Below are 21,997 nucleotides of genomic sequence, written 5' to 3' on the forward strand. Positions count from 1 at the left end.
CGACTACTTCAAGTCAGACACCTTACATCTTCAGAGAGAGCATGATGTAATCCACGGTACGAAGGATCTGAAAAAGAGTCAGACAGAAAACATAAAGCAGTTCACCAAATTCTTCAATGCTTTAAACGACCGAGCCAAGTAAACGACGTTGGCTTGAGTCAACTTGTCCATGAATCGGTGGAAAAAAAACTCGCTTGGAGTGGAATCCGTAAAAGGTGAGACAGAAACTTGAAGAAGAAAGGAAGCAATCGAAGTTGTTATTCTTCGTGTTTCTCCAATGCTATGTTAATTTAATGAGAGAGACAATATACTATAGAATGATCCGCGCACCCGTGTGGATATTGGTTCTTAGATATTTATACATTGATATTTTTAAGTTTCTATACATCAGAACCGAACACATCAAGACCCAGAAAGACTCAACTCAAAACTCACACATAAATTTATAATATTCAAAAACGAAGCATAATTTCAAAACAAAAAAAAATAATGATACCCGAAAAGAATAATCCGTATCTAAATGGATAACCAATGTTCATACCTAACTGGTTTTGTAACTTAATAAAAATGACTCTTTCTATGTGTTGGGCTAAATTAAGTGAAATAGAAAGAGTTTTTTTATTTAGTAAAATAATTATATGGAGTGAAAAATTAAGTGACAATAAATGTAATGCATTTTTATTATTTTGATTTAAGTTATTATTTTATTCACAAAACATATTTTTGAGTTATGTTTTTGGCTACGTAATTTTCCACCGATTGAAACTAAAATATAAAAAAATTAGTAAAACAAATTAAATCAAACGTTTAACCATATGCAAAATCCAATTATTTTATATTTTTTATTTTATAATTGGCAAAAAATTAATTTTAATTAACTAATAAATAAAAAATTTCACTATTATTACTATGGTAATATAATTAATGATGTGATGTATTGTTAAGGTAATATAATTAATGAAATTTTTAAACTGAATGAAATATAGAAATATAATTAATGTAATTATATTAATGAAATTACTAAAATTATATTATATTTTTTTTTGATACTGATATCCATGTTTACAAATAATTCTCATTTATACTGCTATTTATGTTTTCAAACAGTAACGAAATGTAATTTACTTTTAATAATATAAATATACTCATTAGATATCAATATAATTATAAGGCCAGATTTTATTAAATACAATAGTTGTGGTTCTTTTCTCATTTACAGATTTATCTTTAATGAGATTTTAATTATTATGCAAAATCATAATGGCACAAAAAGTAATATGCCGAGGTAAAATAAGGGTAAATCTAAAAAAAAAGTATCATGTTTTAATAGTACTGACTAGATTTGGACCCGCACAACCGTGCGGGTATTAATTTTCATGTTTATATATATATATATATATATTACATAATTAGAATATATTTTTAAAGTTAGTTATATATTTAAATGTTTATATATAACTATCTTAAATATAACAATTTGATAGTTTTCATGCTGTAAGTTAACTGATTATTTCAAATCATCACATATATTTGGTATTTTTTATTATATATATTTTAAATTTATTTTTATTCAATTATTATGATCCTGATCCGTAATTCAAAGCGCTAGATTTTCTTTATCAGTATTTTTTTATGATTATTCATTTAAGATAATAACTATATATATATATATAAAAGTTTAAGATAAGTTAATTTTATACATGAATTATCTAATTTACTAATGTTAATCCGTTCTACCAAAATATTATATTTCTAGCATAAATTTTTAATGTTTGTCAAAATAAAATATATTAATTTATCAATTTAAAATAATTTTATCATATTTAGTTAAATACAATTTTTTATTTTAAAATGATAAATATAACTATAAAATAGTAAAATTTGATATATTGTTTTTCATTTTATAAAAGATAACTGATTATTTGTATAATAAAATTAATATATAATAAAATATATATATTAATGTATAATAACATTAATTTTATTACTAATTACAAATTTAGAGAAAATATTTATATACAATTTTTTGATAATTAAGATATTGTTATAACGTTTTTCAACACATTTGTTAAGAAAATTAAATATTTATATTTATATTTTAAATTAAAGGATATCAAATTATATTATGATTTCAGCAGTTAAAATATTATATATTAGCATTAAGGAAATACATTTACTACAAATTTTAAATGATGATTTAAATAAAAATATCACACATGAATCAAGGTGAGTTTGTTAACCAATCCGAGTTTTTAGGAGTCGATGTTATATTAGGAATGATATTATTAATCCATATTATTAGTAATAAATGAATGATAACTGATTTTTAGGTAGGATCAATTTTTAAAAAAATCATACATGAATCAAAGTTGTGACTTATGTTTTAATATATAAGATTAGTATATATTATAATATATATGTGTTTATCAATTTTTAAAACATAATAAGCTTACTGTATATTTTTTTCATTGAATAGATTGTTTCATACTTTCACATGTATTTGTATCTTCTTCTATATATATATTTTCGGATTATTATTTCATTATTAAAATCATAACTATATATATAAAGATTAGTAAAATATTGTTTTATTGTCATATTCAAAGATATTGTAATATTTCACAAATTTAGAAAGTTTTTATGAAATTAAAATTTTCGTTTCAATGATTTATATTATTGAGTAAATAACTAAACATTTAATTTTTGTTTAGTTTTTAAAATAAACTATATAGTTTAAAATTTGTTTTCATTGGTTTAAGGTATTAAAGATTAATCATTGTTAGATAATATGATTTTTGTTATTTAACACAAAAATCTTTATAATTTTAAAAGTTAACTTCGAAAAATATTTAAATATTCAACATGAGGTATAGTATTACAATATTAAATTATATTTATTTTATTTATACTATATATAAATCCAATGAATCATCTATTGTTTAAATTTAATTATTGATAGCCCAATAAAAAATTTTTGTAGGCCCAAAATTTAAATGATAAAATTAGATATTAAATGTAACATGATTTTTTAGGAATAGGTTCATTAAGTCCATTTTAAAAAAAATCACACATGAATCATGACTTCTATTTTAATATATAAGATTTGTCATTTTGTATTAAAAAGTAGAAAAGAAATACTAGCAAAAGTCATAAAAAGCCCATAACAGAAACTTTTTAAAGAATTTTAAGAGCACCTTTAACGCAAAGATATATAGGAGTTCTTAAGAATTAAAATTAAATGAAAATTAATAAATCATGAAAGAGAAACAGCCAAAAGGTTCCTATTTAGTAAGTTTTGGAACCGGTTCCACATATTTTGAGACAGTTGTCGTTCCTGCAACGTTTCAAAACACTAAAATAATTAAATATTAATATAATTTTTTTTTTAGAAACCTTCAACGGATTTCAGCGTTAATGATGCCCTAAACCCAACTCAGGAGGGGGAGGGGAGGGTCTTTCTCTGCATCCTCCTCCTCCACTGTCTTTTTCAAAACTTTGCTGTGCTTTATTGTTGTACAAAGAATCATATATTCTTCTCCTCACACGAGTGACCATTTCCCCCACGACAATCATGGCGGTCTGGCAGCCCCGAGAGGATGGCCTCTCTGAGATCTGTGCTCTTCTCGAGCAACAGATTTCTCCTTCCTCCGCCGCCGTTGACAAGTCTCAGATTTGGAAGCAACTTGAGCACTTCTCCCAGATTCCCGATTTCAACAACTATCTCGTCTTCATCCTCGTCCGCGCTCAGGTTCTTCTCCGTTTCTTGACATTTGTCTGTCTCTTCTTGTCCGAGACGACTTGACTTTCTTTAGAGACATGTCTAGCCTGAGACTTTTATTTGCCTGTCGGATTGTCTTTGTCGTTAGAGAACTTTTTTGGTGTTCTGTAATGGAACAAAAGGCTAGCCTTAGGTTTTTATATTAATAGTTGATGTTTTGAACTTTAGTTTGGTTGTTTTGTAATTAATGACAAAAGGCTAGCCTGAGGTTTTTATATATCTCTGTTGATGTGTAATGTTATGATGCATCAGGGTAAGTCAGTAGAGATTCGCCAAGCTGCTGGATTGCTGCTGAAAAACAATTTGAAAGGTGGATATTCATCCATGGCTCAAGAGAACCGAAAGTACATCAAGTCGGAGCTGCTGCCTTGTCTGGGAGCAGTGGACAGACATATCCGGACAACGGTTGGAACTATCATCAGTGAAATTGTTAATATAGATGGTGTTTCTGGATGGCTTGAGCTTTTGCCAGCTCTTGTAACTTGTTTAGACAGCAATGATCTGAATCACATGGATGGTGCAATGGATGCATTGTCAAAGGTATTTATTTTTATTTTTTTTTGGTTTTCAGAGTTTTTGTAATATTAAACATGTTTTATCGATCAGATTTGTGAGGATATCCCACATGTATTGGATTCAGAAGTGCCTGGTTTAGCAGAAACCACCCCTATCAACATTTTCTTGCCTAGGCTATTTCAGGTGAACATCTCTCATATTCGTACTTGCTAAATTTATTTTTCTTATTGATGGATTGGTTTCTGTAAGATTGATTACCATTTGTTTGAGCAGTTTTTCCAATCGCCACATGCTTCGCTGAGGAAGCTTTCCCTAGGGTGTGTGAACCAATATGTCATAATTATGCCTGCTGTAAGTATTGAGAAGACCATTTACAATAATTCTTTTTTTTTCTTTTTTCGTTTTATGAAGTACGGTGGATTATGTTTTGCAGGCTTTGTACAATTCCATGGATAAGTACCTCCAGGGCCTGTTTGTCCTTGCCAATGATCCTGTAGCAGAAGTCAGAAAATTAGTAAGTCACTTATTTAATCTTATGTTGATTATACATGATTCTATCAGATTTTTTTTTTTATCTCATTTCGAAGTTCTTTTGCTAATAATGTATAATAACTCTTCTTCTGTTTAAAAGGTATGCGCAGCATTTGTGCAGCTCACGGAAGTTCTCCCCTCGTCTATAGAGGTATATTTCATTTTGGTTTTAACATACACATTATTTCAAATCTACTCTTAAGCGTCACTTCTTATGCTTAGTTCGTGCCTTTCTTCTACCGTTTTTGTCTATTTCAGCCACATCTCAGGAATGTAATGGAATACATGCTACAAGTCAACAAATACCCTGACGAAGAAGTCGCTCTTGAAGCATGTGAATTTTGGTAGTGTTATTGTCTTTTTTTTTTGTTTGCTCTATGGATGACTGTTTTATTATACCTTTTTCTCTCATTTGGTAAAATTTTATTTGTCTTTATTTTCCATCATTGTCCTCAGTTTAAAAAAAAAGCTATATTGTTATTTCGCAGGTCTGCGTACTGTGACGCTCAGCTTCCGCCGGACAATTTAAAAGAGTTACTACCACGACTTATTCCAGTATAGTGATACCTTCTCCTTTTTCTTCTGTAATTTTTGGGCACTTGCAGGTGTAGTTTGAAATTTATGTAATTTTTTTTATCGGTTTCAGGTGTTGCTCTCAAACATGGCTTATGCAGATGACGACGAGTCGCTTTTGGATGCGGAGGTTGTTTTCTGTTGATATTATATGTTTTGTCACACTTTGTATAAATGTGAATTATAAAATCTTATAGAAGCTGTTAACTTTTGCAGGAAGATGAGTCTCAACCAGACAGAGATCAGGTGCACTTGTTTGTTCCCTGCACTTTAATTTTTCTTAAGAAAGTTATTTTCACGAATTTTGGTTTCCCCTACAGGATTTGAAACCTCGATTTCATACATCAAGGCTTCATGGATCAGAGTATTTTGATGACGATGTACGTAAGCTACTTCTTTTAGTATTATTTGATATATAGATGTTGAGTATGTGTGTACAATTAATTAATGACTATCTCTGGGTATAGGATGATGACTCGTTTAACGTCTGGAATTTAAGAAAGTGCAGTGCAGCAGCTATTGACGTTCTCTCTAATGTATTTGGAGATGAAATCCTTCCAGCACTCATGCCTCTTATTCAGGTATATGCTTTTGTCTCTCGCTCTTTGAAAATGAATACAATTAGCTAAACCATGTTCTTCCAAGCTGCAGGCGAAAATATCAACTTCTGGTGATGAGACCTGGAAAGAAAGGGAAGCTGCTGTTTTGACCCTTGGGGCTATTGCTGAAGGCTGCTTTAACGGTCTTTACCCTCACTTGTCTGAGGCAAGTTCGTTTTTGTTCTGCATTATCGCTCAGTTCAAGTACGTTGATGTTCTAGTGCCTTATTTTTGCAGATCGTAGCATTTCTTCTTCCTCTTTTAGATGACAAGTTCCCTCTCATACGGAGCATATCTTGCTGGACGCTTTCTCGATTTGGCAAGTATCTTATCCAGGTATGATTTGAAACAGAAGATTCCATGCTTCAAAACGGTCTTAAGATGACTTACTTCTTTTTGTTTTCTAGGAAACTGGCAATCCAAAGGGTTACGAACAGTTTGAGAAAGTTCTTATGGGTCTTCTCCGCAGACTCTTGGATACGAACAAGCGGGTCCAGGAGGCTGCCTGTTCAGCTTTTGCAACTGTTGAAGAGGATGCCGCTGAAGAGTTAGTGCCACACCTAGGAGTAATACTGCAGCATCTAATGTGCGCTTTTGGAAAGTATCAGGTAGTTATATATCCTTTCTTTGCCAGAATAAATCTCTGTGACAGGCTATTATTTACTACTTCAAACAACTGTTTCTATACACTATTTTCATGTACAGAGGCGGAACTTAAGAATTGTTTATGATGCTATTGGAACACTGGCAGATTCGGTTAGAGAAGAGTTGAATAAGGTATGACGACGATTGGGTTTGACTAAGTTTAGTTTGTTCTAATAAATTTTTAGCTCCTTAAATATTGTATTTTTATTCCATATACTGCAGCCTGCTTATCTTGAAATTCTGATGCCTCCACTGGTCGCAAAGTGGCAACAACTTTCAAATTCAGACAAAGATCTATTTCCATTGCTGGAATGCTTCACGTCTATTTCGCAGGTATGTGCTATTTGTCAAGGCCTTCCTAATAATATCTGTAAAGTCTTGTCGGTTGTTGGTCGGCTAAAAAAGGCCAAAATTTCTTTCATTGGCATAAGATTAGTTGAGCCTGAAATTACTAGGAGTAGTAGGAGATAACATTTAACTTCAGACAAGTTTATCTTGAGGGAATCTAAGACAGTATGCAGCATGAACTGTCTATGTCTAGTCTATAACAAATTATGTTGTCAATCTCTCAGGCTTTGGGTGTTGGGTTCGCTCCATTTGCTCAGCCTGTTTTCCAGAGATGTATGGATATCATCCAGCTACAACAACTGGCTAAGGTTTCATTCAGAACTTTTGATGTTTTCATCTCATTGGAGAAATAGAACGTTCTTTTCCAGTTTTCCTTACCCATTATAAGCATCACAGGCGTGCGTATAGGAACAGTTCTTCAAATTGGACGCATGTGTATTTTTTTTCTCTGATGAAAGCTTGGTTGTGTTGTTTGTAGGTTGATCCTGCTTCTGCTGGGGCTCAGTACGATAGAGAATTCATTGTTTGCTCTCTTGATTTACTTTCTGGACTTGCTGAAGGACTTGGCAGTGGGATAGAGTCTCTGGTTATTCCCTTTTCACAATATTTTACTCGCTCAGTTTTCTGTTCATAATATCTCATTTCATTGCCATTTTTTTTCCCAGATTTCACAAAGTAACCTAAGAGATGTGCTTCTTAAGTGTTGCATGGATGAAACCTCTGATGTCAGACAAAGTGCTTTTGCCCTCATGGGTGATCTTGCAAGAGTAAGCTTGCTTATTCCATAGTTATGTGGTTATCATATGCTATAATTTCGATGGCGTTCTGCTATTTATATGAGTGTAATAATGCAGTTTTGGCTACCTCTGACAGGTATTCCCGGCCTACCTACAACCTCGTCTGCTTGAGTTCCTTGAAATTGCAAGCCAGCAACTGGTTGGTATCCAAGTCTTACTCCGACTATCTCTTCTTGTTTTTGTATTTGATCATATATCTATATGCTTTGTAACAGAATGCAAACCTCAGTAGAGAAAACCTTTCTGTCGCAAATAATGCTTGTTGGGCCATTGGAGAATTAGCAGTCAAGGTAATACTATGTTTGCTATGAAAGCTTGAAGTTTTTGGGTTAAGGGCAAACTCGTGAATGATAATATGAACTCGAATGTTTCAGGTTCGTCAAGAAGTCTCACCAATTGTGACCAACGTTGTCTCTTCCCTGGGCCTGATTCTTCAGCATGGAGAGGTACTTCCAGAGCCTCTTGGCCGTTTCCGACTCTATCAACTGTGGTATCTGACGAACCCTTTCTTGTAAAAATAGGCTGTTAATAAGTCACTAGTTGAGAACAGTGCAATTACTTTGGGGAGACTAGCATGGATTCGTCCAGACCTCGTTGCACCTCACATGGAGCACTTCATGAAGCCATGGTGCTTGGCATTGTCAATGTTAGTAAACCTTTCTGTACAACTCCCAACGTCTGCTCCATATAACAGTTTCTTCGTATTATACTTTATTTTTAGGGTACGTGATGACATTGAGAAAGAAGAGGCATTTAGAGGATTATGTGCAGTGGTATTTCTCTCTCTCTCTCTACCCTTTACTTTCTATTTGGAACGTGTAAATCAAGTTTGATATTTACCGAGTGTTCTCCTTACATTTCAGGTTAAAGTGAATCCATCAGGAGGTGTCAGCTCACTTGTTTTCATATGCAAAGCCATTGCAAGCTGGCATGTAAGTAAACAGAAAGTCAATTTCGTTGGAACAATTGGTTGACAACTTTTTTATCACAGGAAATAAGAAACGAGGACGTCAAAAACGAAGTCTCCCAAGTTCTGAACGGCTATAAACACGTAAGCTGTGCTCAGTATAAACTCGTAAACTATGCTCCTAATCTGATGATGATTAATAACGTCTTTTGGTTTCAGATGCTTGGAAACTCATGGGCGGAATGTTGGTCTGCTTTGGAACCTCCTGTAAAAGAAAGGCTTTCGAGATACCAAGTGTAATAATGATTGTACACCGGTTACTCTCAAATATGAGAAAGATCTGATCTATCTTATTCATTGCAAACAACAAATAGATTCACTGAGCTTGATGAGCAGAAGGCGCTTTTGACACACAATTAAGATGGAAGGGCAGAAAGGTCACAAGAGAAAAGAAACAGTACAGAGTTTGGTATGTGTGGGTGGGGCTCTTCAGATAACATGGTTTTAACGTCTTCTATACTTCCTATTACTCGATCAAAAAAAAAATATATATATATATATACTTTCTGTTACTACATCAACTCTTCGTCCTTTATCTTTGGTGGGCAACGTTTTATGGAAGGTTAAAGCAGTTTTGGCTATCAGATTTCTAAACCGATGGAGCTTAAGGAAGATTCAATATTCATTGTGCATCAACTTGGTGAACTATTGGACATGTGGATTAGTGGATACCAATAAAAGAATGTGTTTTGTCTTCTGCCATCATGCTCATCTGAGTTTGGTTACTCTATTTGACACTAGTATTACGACAAATATTCATTACAAATGTTCTATTGCATTTATATTTAAACTAGGGTCGGCCCGCCCTACGGGCGGGATATTAGTTAATTTGATATTCACTAAATGCTCGAGTTGAAATTTGTTTTAAGATTCAAGAATTTGGTTATATGTTATGTCTTACTTATTAGTATGCGGTGGTATAGTTGTTTTTCGATTATTCTTGCTTTGATATTGTATCAAATTAACTAATTGTCCAACTCATAATTATAGATGTACAAATGTGGATTTGTGATAAAGTTTGATGACAATACTGTGTTTTTTTTAATGCTTATTCATAGTGGAGTGTGCATGTGTCAGAAAGAGGCATATAACAACTTTTATGTTTTTGTGTATGGATTTTAAATATATATTATTTTGTATAATGCATACTTGCTCTACAACATTTGCTTGTAGATTAAAAAATTTGTTTTCTATATTTTTAAAAGAGAAAATATTTAGTCTAGAATATAACATGGACATATGTATTGACTATATATAGAAGTTGAGTGTTATTTTAAAATGACATATGTATAGAGATTTTTCAACCATTACTTCACTGGCACAAAATATTTATAACTGTAAATAACTTCTTTCAAAAGCAAAACTAATAAAGCGTGTACAACAAATGTATTTTGATATATATTATATGCATCAAGTTATAAATGTTGGAAACATTGCAAAACTGTTTGGAGCAAAGTTTTTAACTTCACGATCTTCATCTTGACGTCAGTTCAGTGTCGGCCCTGGCCACAAGCAGAAGAAGCATGGACTTTCAGCTGACACGATAATAAGTATTTTCGCGGCCACATATTTATAAAAAGTGACTTTAGCCTAGTGGTTCTAAGAGAAACTACCAGTGCTAGAGGTGCTGGGTTCAATTACCCTTAACTGCATTCATTTATTTTTGCCCTAAATATAAAATGGGACACGTGTCACTCCCAGAACGCACGAATTGATGACGTGGCTTCACGGGAGAGAGGCGAACATTTCTTTATATATATAGATCTCTCAATGAGTCTTCTTTTTTTTTCTTTTTTTTTTTTGGAACTCAACTCTATGGGTCTTCTTCTAAAAATCAGTTTACACACTAATCTATACTAAGCAAGGTTTTGAAAACCGGACCGGACCGGCCGGTCGAACTGGTCCGACCGTGACTCGTTAAAGAAGCCGAGTCCGGTTCGGTTTAAAACCCGGATTTGAGATAAACCGGTGAAACCGGCTAAAAACCGGTAAAGCCGGTGACCCGGTTCAATTTTAAAACCCGGTTCAATAGAAATAAACATATAATTAATGTATTTGCAATTTTTATTAAAATATAATATTTCATAATTAATTTTTATTTACGCTATTTAATTAGTTTTCTCTTGATTCTTTTTTTAAGAATTTTAAAAAAAAAAATTTTTTTTTGACTCTCATATTTTATTCTCATTTTTCTATATTCATAAAATTTAAGACTTTTAGTTGTAAAAATAAATAAATATGTAATTTAAACGGTCATTCATTTTTTTTAATCAGTTTTAGTTGATATAGTATTCATTTGTATATATAACTAAACTTATGGTCATTGTTTATTATCTAATTAATAAAAGGGAACATAGAACATATTATATCTAGAACTACATTTTAGATCTATATAGTGTAAATATATGATTATTTAGATTTATTTATTTTTAAATAGAAAATCCGGTTCGACCGGTTGAACCGGTCCGACCACCTAACCAGTAGCTTTATCGAGTCGGTATCCGGTCCGGTTTTAAAAACATTGATACTAAGTTACTATTGAGTAGAAGATGATCTCTTTACAGCGTGTCACATTACAGAGATAACCCAAACTAAAACAAAATTATAATATGGATATTGGCTTAGCAAGAAGATCATTACTGAATAAGGTTCACCAGACCTCAGGCTGCATCTTCAGCAATTTGACGTCGTTAAATTAAACTGAGTCTCCATTCTCGTGGTACTATCCCGAAAAAAGAAACGCTTGATTCTTATCCGGAAGAAAAAAACCATTTTGTTAAGTTTCCAAGTTAATATATGAAAACCATAGAATCTAACATTGTAAATCGCAATTGATTTCCACTCCCTTCTCAATTGATGATTATTTTGAGGTGGAGAATTAGTCTAAGCGAAGAGATTTGGAGAAGAGGTATATGAAGCTATAAGTTTTAGGGAAGGGCAAGAATTGAATAGCCATTATTGTTGCAGCTAATAATGAGCATTATGATTCATGAATGTGGAAAGGTGACGTTTCAAATGAGGTTCAGAGGAGGTGAAAAGGAGAGAGTTAAGCCAACGTGAATGGAGAGGCGAAGAAGACGAAGAGTTAATTTTTTGAAACTACATGAAAAGCCTAGTTTTGATTTTTTAGTTGAGAAAGCATTTATAGTGACATGGCAAAATAACACTTTTTTATTGGTTATAATTTCCATGCTGATGTGGACATACTCTCTGTTCACCATATTCCCCTTTTAGTATTGCAAGATAATCAAATCTAAGTTTTTTTCTTTCTCTAAACTGATTGAAACAGGTACTATAAATCTTTTCCATTTGTCTTAACTTCATGTCGATCATAGTTCTTACACCATGTCACATAATTAGCAATGCGTAACGTAAATGAACACGAGATAGTGACTGATTGGCTGGAGTCCGCAAAATACCAAAATGTCCTTACCAATCTGCTGTGATCATGCTTCACTCGAATTGTTTAAGTAAAGAATAGAATGAAAAAAACTCAAAAAAGTATCTGCCGACTTGTGAAAACATATCTTCTCTAGTTCTCACTAAACAAGCTCTTTTCCTTTTGGAAAATCGAAACAAATCTTAAACACTTTACTTGGTTTATTGGTGGTGATGGAGGATGGGTTTGTAGGGTTGAGACACATGTTGACGATTGTGTTCCTCTCTGGGTTCGCCGGATTCATGGAAGCACCTGTGATTACTGACGTAACCGTCGCCGCCGTTTGCTCCAGACCAGACGACTCATGTTCTCTCGCTGTCTACCTCACCGGTTTCCAACAAGTGGTACACACCTTCGCTAACATATATTAGTTACTACCTTTACTTTCTCTTAATCTGATTTTCTTTTTGGTAAAATCATCTAAATTTCTTGATTCTTAAAGTTTTTTTTTTCTTTCTCTTTTTTCTGTTAAAATCTTTGCGTAAACTCAAAATGTCAGATTCTTCCATATATATATATATATTTATGTGTCTCTTTAGGATGTCTCTAAACTTGAAAATGAGAACATATTACTCATATAATCGAATTTGTTTTAAAAGCAAATGATTTTTAAAATATTTGTTGTCTCTTTGATAGACTTGGTTTAAATTATGATTTTCCTAAGAAAATATCATATAATTTTTAATTTTTATTTTTTATTATATTGTTTCGGCCATATAATTCGAATATGTTTAAGCGATTTAATAAACAGATAAGTAGTAGTATTTGAGTGATGATGGGTGGCTATTGATGAAGGCAATAGGTTTGGGGACTATGGTAATGATGCCAGTAATTGGGAATCTATCAGACAGATATGGGACTAAAGCAATTCTAACTCTTCCCATGTGTCTCTCCATTCTTCCTCCTGGTCAGTTTTCACACTTCCTTTTACGTTTCTTTTGTTAGACATTTTAGAGGATCACATTGACCGCTTTTTCCACATTAATATAATGAAATTAAAAAAAAAAGGAGAAAAAAAAGGATACGTTACCTTTCTCAGGAAATTTTTAACCTTTTTAAAAATTCTATAATATATGTCAATTTCTAATTGATTCAACATTTTATAAGTAAATTTCAACAACTGATATATATGTAACTATGTAAGATACTTTTAAGAAAGTTTTTATGTATTGATAATGATGCTTTAGACGATATATATGTAACTATGTAAGATACTTTTAAGAAAGTTTTTATGTATCGATAATGATGCTTTAGACGCATTAACAAACTGACAGAGAAAAATAATAATAATTCGATGTCTGTTTTCACTATAACAAAACACACGACGAATATGATATGTGTAATTTATTAGGAAACAAACGCGTGGAAGAAACAAAAGCTTTGCTCCACTACAACGATTGGCACGCCTGTTCATCATCGTTCCTTCCTTTAGTTTAATGACAACACAACAGAAAAATTAAAAAAAAAACCACATTGTGGTGGCCTAGTGGTTTCCACTAGAGGAAGAGTTGCCCTGTTGGTCCAGACCAGGGATCGATTCTCCTCTAGTGCAAAATTATTAGCTCCACATGTGGCCACGCGGATATGGATCCATGCTTACGGCCCATTTGAATACCCGGGAGAGGATCCATCTGTGGGTTGCACCTCCCACCTGGAGATTAGGTCTGTGTTTTTAATAGATCCGGGTTTAACCCTTTTTTTCTACAAAATTAAAAAAAAAACACAAAAAAAATCAATAAACCTTTCTCTAAAAAAAAGAAGAAAATCAGTCTTTTACAGTTTCATCTGAAATTGACTAAAAATGAAAGGTATTTTTATTTTATCATCTGATATTATTAGAAATAAAGAACTGAACAACCTCAGTTACCTAAGCCTGCAGAAACATAAATATCTCCAGAAACTAAAACCCAACATACATGCAGCAAATCCCAACCATAGAAACCATATGAAAAACTTAAACATTTAGACCTTGAACTAAAATGACTAGAATCTCAAACTATCAGCAATAGTCTCAACCTTAAATTTATCTTGAACTTATGGAGAACATATGAACTATGTTTAACGGGAATGCCCTCGGCCAAACCACCGCAACTCGCTTCCTTCTAGACCAAAGAGAAAAACACCTCAAGAACCGAGTAACCATAACTTCAACTACCGACAAATAAGAATCATCTATAGATACCACACATCTCGGAAGTGGCTGAGTCGATCACGACTGTTGAACGCCTACGTATGAAGTTTTTCAAGAACCAAATCTCTGCAAGATCTGCTAAAACATCTAGAAGCCAATCCCTTCCAATCCATGTCACAATAAGCGCGGGCCATCAATGGCATAAGACAGATTAGAAAAGAATCCACAGTCATCTCCAAAAAGAAAAAAGAAACCTGTAAAAAGAAAGCATACCAACAGCAAAGGAAAACTGCAAAATCGACAAATCTACCAGGAACTAGTTTAGAAAAACAAAGATAAAAACTTTATTGACAAAGCCACACCGTGAATCCGCAGATCCAAAATTTTTATCTTCAAAACCCATTCTAGATCTGACTTTGAAATCAATTTGGGGAAAAACCTGTCCTCACAAAAACAAGACACAACCACAACCTGAAGAGCCAAACATGAAAATAATGAAATGAAACCGATTAGAACCGACACTGGCGCTAAGAGAGCCGCCACACACCGGTCAACAGTAGAAACGCAGAGGAAAGGAGGTTGAAGATTATGGGGGACTAAAGAGAGACCCCGTTAAAAATTGCCTTAAATGAAAAGTATTTATCACATTTAAATAACGCAAATAAATTACCATAAATTAATAAATTAAATAGTACATACAAACATAAACATGGTTCTCTCATTGGATTAAATGACATAGTGATAGACAGTATTTGTTGGGGCTGGGAAATTAGAGCACTTCCAATGGGGATAGGTTGACGGACTTCTATGATGGTTAGGGGTGTCAAAATGACGTGACTCCCTCAGCTCAAATCAGATCACAGTGAACTCGGATCTTTCTTGAGCTAACTCAGGTTGGTTTAGTTATAATATGAGGTTCAATGTATAATCTTATGTTATAATATGGTCGTTATGACTGTTTTTCAGTAATCCTCTGTAATTGGATATCCTACTTCCGTCACTGACTGGTATATGCAGAAGAAAGCAGCATCTTTTCTTTAAGAGGGTTAAATCTCGGGCCCTCATTCAGATTTTCCCGTCGCCACTGGTGGTTAGCTTCTACGAATCACATTTATCTGTTTCTCAAAGCCGGTAAATGGCGTCATGATCTCGTCACTGTCGTGGCGGTGTCACATTTGTGTCTTGCTCAATTCCAAGTTTCAATAGTGGGTTGTTTGACTTGCTATCAATAATGTTGCTTGGGTGACATTTTCTGCAGGTCGTTAGAGTTATGTCCGGTCGATGTATAGCTTAGAGGTGAGGCCTGCTTTTGGGAGGCAAAAGTGTGTGTTTCCGTCGGGTCTACGGCCACTCATGGTTATTGTCCTTCACCCGTTATCTCTTTTTGATCATCTTGCACTTAAATGACAGTGAAGATTACAAGTTTAGACAAGTTCATCGGGATCCAGCTACTACAGAGACAACATGGGAATTCTCAGCACCCGAGTCAACGAGGTGAATCTCATGTTTCTGTGGTTATCAATGATAGTTTAGAATGGTAACCGATGCTCGGTGATTTTGGATCCAGACCAGGGATATATGCCGAGGTGATGGGTTGAACAAAGCTAGTTTAAGAGAATTAAGAAACTGGGTAGTTTTATTCTAGTCAGCTTGTACTTGGAATCTTATTTCCATTTTAGATTGATTATATAATATACTAGGGGGTATCCGTGCGAATATTGTTTTATAGCTGTTAAATATATTTTTTTGGATGATGTGATTATGTGGCCAGTCTTTATTTGTGAAGACCATTATTTGGTGTTTTATTGTGTTATGTAGTACTAGGTAATAAATTAATATATTATGTGTCTTTTTAATAATGTGATGTTGTGTGTATTTCAATAACTTTGCATTTAGGCATTTGCTGATTCTAAGATTAACGGTTTCAGCGACAAAGTTGTATTTTAATTTTTTCACATTTTTGAATATTACTCTTTTCAGATTTTTTTGCACTCTCCTAATATTTTGATTTTGAGCCGTCACCATCTATGTATTTCGTTTATTTTTCTGGTGTGCAGTACTTCTCACCATCACTGGAAAAAGACTCACCTCCGTGCTCTTATTTTTCTTCACATTCTTTTTCTGTGAAATTATCTGATATTTGTTATAGATCATGCTTATGAGTTCCCAGTTGTGCATTTATTTCTTATGGCATTGTAGGTTATTTTGGTATCTTCCTTAGATTTTGGCTAATGATAGAAACTATATCTCATTGGGTTGGGTCAGAGTTTAGTTGTCTTTGATGTTGTCTTCTTCGTCGTTGGTTTACCGCCGATAATCTCTCCTCATCATGGTAATAAAGATCTGATTTTTGGTGATTTGACCTCTATGCTTTTTTTCATAACTCGAGGATGGCTCTATGATTTGTTGATTTCATTTTGTCTTTTTTTGTTCTCTCATCTCGTTGCACCTTTCATCGCTGATCACGTTTCTGGTGGTTCTCTTTATTTTTGCCATATTTGCTACTTCAGGTTTCTCCTTTACTCAGTTTATTTTTTTTCTTTTTCTGCGTTTTTTGGTGTAGATGTGTGAAGTTAGTCTTTTGGAGCTTTGGTTTCTTTGCTAGCATAGATGCTTTGTATATGCTTGTTAATTTGTGAGGTGCTTTTTACTTTTTAGATGGTGGTTGTCCTTCCAATATTTTATGCACGTGTCTTTTTGTTTCATGGTGACTTTATTCTTCCAATGATTATTCTTTCTCTAATTCCTTTTTTGGCTTTTTGTGATAATACTTGATAGCGATCATTTATGTTCGAATGATTGTTTTGTCTCATAATTTTTTTTTAGTTTTTTTTCTAACATCTGTTTGTTCTAACAAAATATTCTATGGTGAAATGAAATAAGTTAATCTTGATCTATTTTCAGTTCCAAATATTTATTAAATTAGTGTTACTACAATATTTTGTGTTTTTCTGTGATTGTGAAAGGTTTTAAGTAGAATATATATTGTACTCCAGTTTCTTCTTATTAATTTGGTCATTTTATATTTTTAAAATTTAAATAAATATATAATTTATAAATAAAATAATAATAAATGGTAAAAAAATAATAAAACAACAAAAAATTATGTTATTTTTAGTTGTGAATAAATTAAATATTTAAAATATATTTCTATTATTTTTTTATTTCTTTATAATCTTGAATTTTGGTAAACAATAAAATAAATTATCAATTTTATATTAGCGTGAGAATAATTAAATAGTGTATAATTAAAATATTTGGTCAAATTACAATAATCTAATAGAAAAAATACTTAAAATGAAAAAAAATGTTATCAAACCTCTTTTTCACTGTCAAAAAAATAAAAAGATAATTTTTTATATATAAATTATAAAAAAATTCTTGATGGTTCATATATGTCCTTATCTGTAAGTGTCAGTTCGGTTCTAGATATTACAAAAATAATTGAAATGTATATTTTGTTTCTTATGAATTTTCAAGTATATTTTTAGTATTTCAAATATATTATTTATATTTCAGATTTATAGTTTTTTTTTAGATACTTACGAGTTTTAGATATTTATGTATTTTGGATAATAAATATGCGAATCTCTATCTAATTTTTTAGATATTTATCAATTTTGAAAAATTGAAAACCGAATCGTAAAGAATCAAACCGAAACTCTACAGGTACATCAAAAAAATTCTGAACGTGATACGAATATACTCCAGCTGGACCATCATTTTTATTTAATTAAAAGACAGATACCAAAAACTTGACCATCTTCCTTTTCTGTAATAAAAACAAAACTAATTGGACCATTACCCATTTTCTCTGATTTTGAATTTTAGTAATCCAATGTTGGTATTCCACTGAACAGTACATCTATTTTATTAATTTAGAATGATATTTTGACACTAAAACTGTACCCAACTTGAACCGGTTTTCGTATTTATTATTTTTGAATAGTTCAAAATCTAAATATTTATACGAGTATACTCTTATATGCTTTATAATAAAGCAAGTCAATTGACTCATGGGAGTAAACCGCAAATGACTTGCACAAACCGGATTGCAAATTCCATCAGTTTTTATAATTAATTTTGTATGTATAAACCAACACAGATTTGCGCAAAAACAGTTACGAATTTCATATTTTATCACAATACATTTACAAATTGCATATTTTATTTTTGTTTAACATATTTACAAAAACTTATACTAATCCAAGTGGTTTATACTTCATTTTTTTATATAATTCATTTCGTGTGTATTAGCCAAAACCGATTTTCACAAACCAATTTCATTAATTATTTTTGTTCACATATTTACACATACTTAGACTACTCAAATGTTTTATACTTTATAATTATGCTATATGTTCAATCATGAAAAAAGATCTAACTTCAAACTTATATTTCATAAATGAACATATCAACAATTTTAATATAAAACTTAGCTAATAACACTATTAGCTGGAGTAACAATAGCCTCTTCACTCATGTACAGTTTCTTCAATGTTGTTGAGACAGCAATCCTAAACGCCTCCTGTAAAAAAAGCATGAGAATGGAGTATATTAAAGGAAGGAACAACTATGAACAATTAGCTATAAACAGCAATTCTAAGTAGCACTGCTTTGTCACCCTGCCAACCTAGTAACCATCTTAATATTCACTTGAAATGCGACTAAAAATGACTAACATGCAAGAGAAAAGTGTTTGGTAGTTTTGAACACAAAATAGTAGCTTCCAAGAAATTGTCACAACTACTGAAATCAAAGTGAAACTGTCACAATTGCTACCTTTAAGGATTAAACAAATTGAAAGATTTTTCTTTCTACACTAAAATACCAACAAATAACAATGCATGTAGACACTAGCCAGATATATCCAAGGGCTACAAACGATTTGCAAAACCCACGAACATAGTAAAATCAAGAAATAATTGGCTCACTGAAGCGGAATCAAGCCTCGTGAAGGTAGAAGAAGGTATATAATAAACATTTTGATTCCAAGGCCCAAACAAAAAAAAAACTGTAAACAACAGTTCTGGTTTTTTTCTTTTCATATAATTTTAATTTGTTAGAATAATCCAAATTAATGTTTTTTATAAACTCAAAGAAAATTTATATATCGTTGTTACATGTATGAAAAGCTAAGTATGTATATGTAGGTAAAACTCTGATTAGATGTATGGATACTTTGGTTACTAGTTTCGTTCTTGGGTACCATCTGACCCAAACTGATATCCAAAATAACCCACAATGAAAGATTATTTGGGTATTTAACAAAAACTGTACCCAACTTGAACCGGTTTTTCGTATTTATTATTTTTGAATAGTTCATGATATGACGATAAAATCAAGATTATGCGGCTGAAAATATTTTTTTTCTCAGTAATATTAGGCTACAGAAGGGATACGCATTTTTTCTACCTGTTTTACATAATCAAAATTCTGACCGCTTTGGTATGCGAAGGTGCCGTTGACTGCCTCGCCTTTGCTTATGTGGTAATTTTTCTCTGTTTTTCCTATGATTTATTTTAAGTTGTAATATTATTGTTACTTGTTAGTATAATAATTATATCAATTGTGTCATTCTACTTCATTTCATTTTTAACTTTCAGGGAGAAAATATTCACGACAGAACAAGAATATCAGCATTTAGCATTTTAGCTGGTATCAAAGTGATCTCTGGACTTTGCGGAACATTAGTTGCTCGATTTCTACCTGTAGCATTGATTTTTAAGGTATGGTGTCTTCTTTAGGGTCAAACCCTCATGTGCTTCAAAATCTAATCAATCGAACTTTTTCTAGAAAATATAAGAGACATGCTTTTGTGTGGATAAATTAGGTTTCAGCTATATCGTTTCTTGTTGGTCTGTTGTACATGAGAATTTTCCTAAAGGAAAGGATAAACAATGATGAAGTTGGTGATCATCATCAAGATGACCACGCTAGCAGTGAGGTTACGATGTTAGAAGAGCCGATTCTGAATGACACAACTATTAAAACAAGTGTCTTTAACAAGAAGCAATCTTCATTGAAAGATATGATATTCTTGATGAAAACTAGGTATATTTAAATGCATGCATTTGTGTGTATATATCACTCTAGATATATTGATGGATCTGAATTTGTATTGCAGTACCATATTCGTGCAAGCATTGGTTGTTACATTCTTCAGCAGTTTCTCAGATAGTGGAATGCAGTCTGCTTTCTTGGTCTAGCTCATATATATATCATTTTATTTTTTATTTTTTTACTATTTATTATTAGCAACTAGTTAATAAAAACATATGAATTTTTTTTTAACTATGCAGTATTTTCTGAAAGCGCGTTTTGCCTTTGACAAGAATCAGTTTGCTGATCTCCTGTTGTTGATTACCATCGTTGGGTCTATCTCTCAAGTAATTAGTTACGAGTGATATTATGAGTAAATAACACTTCAATATTTTTTGTACAACATGATTTAAATAAATGTATTTTTATCAGCTTTTTGTATTGCCAAGATTTGCTTCTAGCATTGGAGAACGCAAACTTTTATCTACGGGTCTTTTTATGGAATTCATGAATGTAAGCATGTTTTTTTCTTTATTTAATTTCTCGTGAAATCCTAAATAATTGATATTGGCATGTAATTAGACGTGTGCATGTGTTTCTGATGCAGATGGCCATTGTCAGCATTTCTTGGGCACCATGGGTGAGTGGGTCGAAACTAAGTGACTTGAGTCAATGTTCAAATTTCAGTATGATTTTATGTTTTGTTTTGATTTTTTGTTTCTAATGTCTCATCAGGTTCCGTATCTCACCACTGTGTTTGTACCTGGAGCCATAATTGTGATGCCATCAGTAAGAATGTTGACATTATCATTAGTCCTTAACAGTGGTGTTTTTTTCTACTTAACTGAGTCTAAACAATTTGGTTATAGGTTTGTGGTATTGCTTCAAGACAAGCCGGACCCGGTGAACAGGTAAGAACTAGTATATATTGTTGTAAGGATTGAGTGTTGGTTTTGTGAATTATGTTTTTGAGTTGATGAAGGGAAAAGTGCAAGGATGCATATCTGGAGTGAAATCTTTTGGGAAAGTTGTGGCACCATTTGTTTTCAGTCCACTGACAGGTTTGTGAAGCCGCAAGTACACAACTTACTGCTAAGTTTCATTTAGTCTATTGATATATATTGGTTTAATTTGTACAGCGTTGTTCCTCTCCAACAATGCACCATTTTATTTCCCTGGATTCAGCCTTCTGTGCATCGCCTTGTCTTCGGTGTGACCATTTCATCCTTCATGAGTACTTTGATTCCATTGACTATGAATTATGATGACCCAAACTTTTCATCCATGTGCAGATGATTGGTTTCTTGCAGAGCCTAATGATAAAAGATGTACCTCCTCAACAATTGAACAAAGAAATCAACAACTGCTCGAGGGAGGAAGTGTGATTACAGGAACTCACTAATTAAGTATATAAAGAGAGTGTTCTTGATTGTGTAGCAAACAAGTAAATGATTTCAGGAAACAAGAGAGCATGATGTCAGCAATACAAGCTTTATTTTGTTGCAGCCTTTCTTTGGGGTTTTCATCGATGACTAGGAACACAAGAGAGAACCGTATATAATTTTGTCTAAAAGCCAGAGGTTTTCTGTGTGTCTAATCTTATGAAAATCTCTATTTTTATTGTTATCTTA

General features: G+C 32.5%; 2 protein-coding genes across 13 annotated transcripts; both read left to right on the top strand.

Moving 5' to 3' along the window:
- The first annotated feature begins 3,395 nt into the window (after positions 1-3,395).
- On the top strand, positions 3,396-9,544 carry LOC103860497 (transportin-1). The gene is made up of 28 exons (XM_009138099.3): positions 3,396-3,748; positions 4,031-4,318; positions 4,385-4,477; positions 4,568-4,645; positions 4,728-4,808; positions 4,926-4,976; positions 5,084-5,169; positions 5,314-5,380; positions 5,472-5,528; positions 5,615-5,644; positions 5,719-5,778; positions 5,866-5,979; positions 6,050-6,163; positions 6,235-6,333; positions 6,405-6,605; positions 6,703-6,774; positions 6,865-6,975; positions 7,215-7,298; positions 7,469-7,576; positions 7,656-7,757; positions 7,864-7,926; positions 8,003-8,077; positions 8,162-8,233; positions 8,309-8,433; positions 8,509-8,560; positions 8,651-8,719; positions 8,779-8,838; positions 8,914-9,544. The coding sequence occupies exons 1-28, from the start codon at positions 3,572-3,574 to the stop codon at positions 8,992-8,994; spliced, it is 2,670 nt and encodes an 889-aa protein (XP_009136347.2). The 5' UTR covers positions 3,396-3,571; the 3' UTR covers positions 8,995-9,544.
- A 987-nt stretch (positions 9,545-10,531) lies between these two features.
- On the top strand, positions 10,532-21,963 carry LOC103860499 (tetracycline resistance protein, class E). 12 transcript variants are annotated; one of them, XM_009138106.2, is made up of 16 exons: positions 12,405-12,537; positions 12,989-15,217; positions 15,291-15,455; positions 15,583-15,818; positions 19,702-19,814; positions 19,931-20,053; positions 20,158-20,378; positions 20,452-20,527; positions 20,627-20,713; positions 20,799-20,879; positions 20,974-21,006; positions 21,102-21,155; positions 21,236-21,277; positions 21,349-21,427; positions 21,506-21,576; positions 21,659-21,963. In XM_009138106.2, the coding sequence occupies exons 4-16, from the start codon at positions 15,728-15,730 to the stop codon at positions 21,749-21,751; spliced, it is 1,164 nt and encodes a 387-aa protein (XP_009136354.1). In that variant the 5' UTR covers positions 12,405-12,537; positions 12,989-15,217; positions 15,291-15,455; positions 15,583-15,727; the 3' UTR covers positions 21,752-21,963. The 12 variants fall into 12 exon arrangements, 11 of the variants coding, with proteins under 11 accessions (XP_033143539.1, XP_009136351.1, XP_033143535.1 ...); XM_009138107.2 differs by having other exon boundaries at positions 15,291-15,414; XM_033287647.1 differs by having other exon boundaries at positions 12,989-15,414.
- The last annotated feature ends 34 nt before the right edge of the window (positions 21,964-21,997 follow it).

Source organism: Brassica rapa, chromosome A03 (genome assembly GCF_000309985.2).
Source record: "Brassica rapa cultivar Chiifu-401-42 chromosome A03, CAAS_Brap_v3.01, whole genome shotgun sequence".
NCBI classification, from domain to species: domain Eukaryota; kingdom Viridiplantae; phylum Streptophyta; class Magnoliopsida; order Brassicales; family Brassicaceae; genus Brassica; species Brassica rapa.

What these genes read in the sequence shown, in the direction of transcription:
- LOC103860497 (XM_009138099.3), top strand. Translation starts at nt 3,572, where the DNA reads ATGGCGGTCTGGCAGCCCCGAGAGGATGGCCTCTCTGAGATCTGTGCT. An exon ending in TTGGAGAATTAGCAGTCAAG is followed by an intron (nt 8,078 to 8,161) that starts GTAATACTATGT and finishes CGAATGTTTCAG; the next exon opens with GTTCGTCAAGAAGTCTCACC. An exon ending in AAGCCATTGCAAGCTGGCAT is followed by an intron (nt 8,720 to 8,778) that starts GTAAGTAAACAG and finishes TTTTTATCACAG; the next exon opens with GAAATAAGAAACGAGGACGT.
- LOC103860499 (XM_009138101.3), top strand. Translation starts at nt 12,367, where the DNA reads ATGGAGGATGGGTTTGTAGGGTTGAGACACATGTTGACGATTGTGTTC. An exon ending in TCGTTGGGTCTATCTCTCAA is followed by an intron (nt 20,714 to 20,798) that starts GTAATTAGTTAC and finishes TATTTTTATCAG; the next exon opens with CTTTTTGTATTGCCAAGATT. An exon ending in TTTTTATGGAATTCATGAAT is followed by an intron (nt 20,880 to 20,973) that starts GTAAGCATGTTT and finishes TTTCTGATGCAG; the next exon opens with ATGGCCATTGTCAGCATTTC.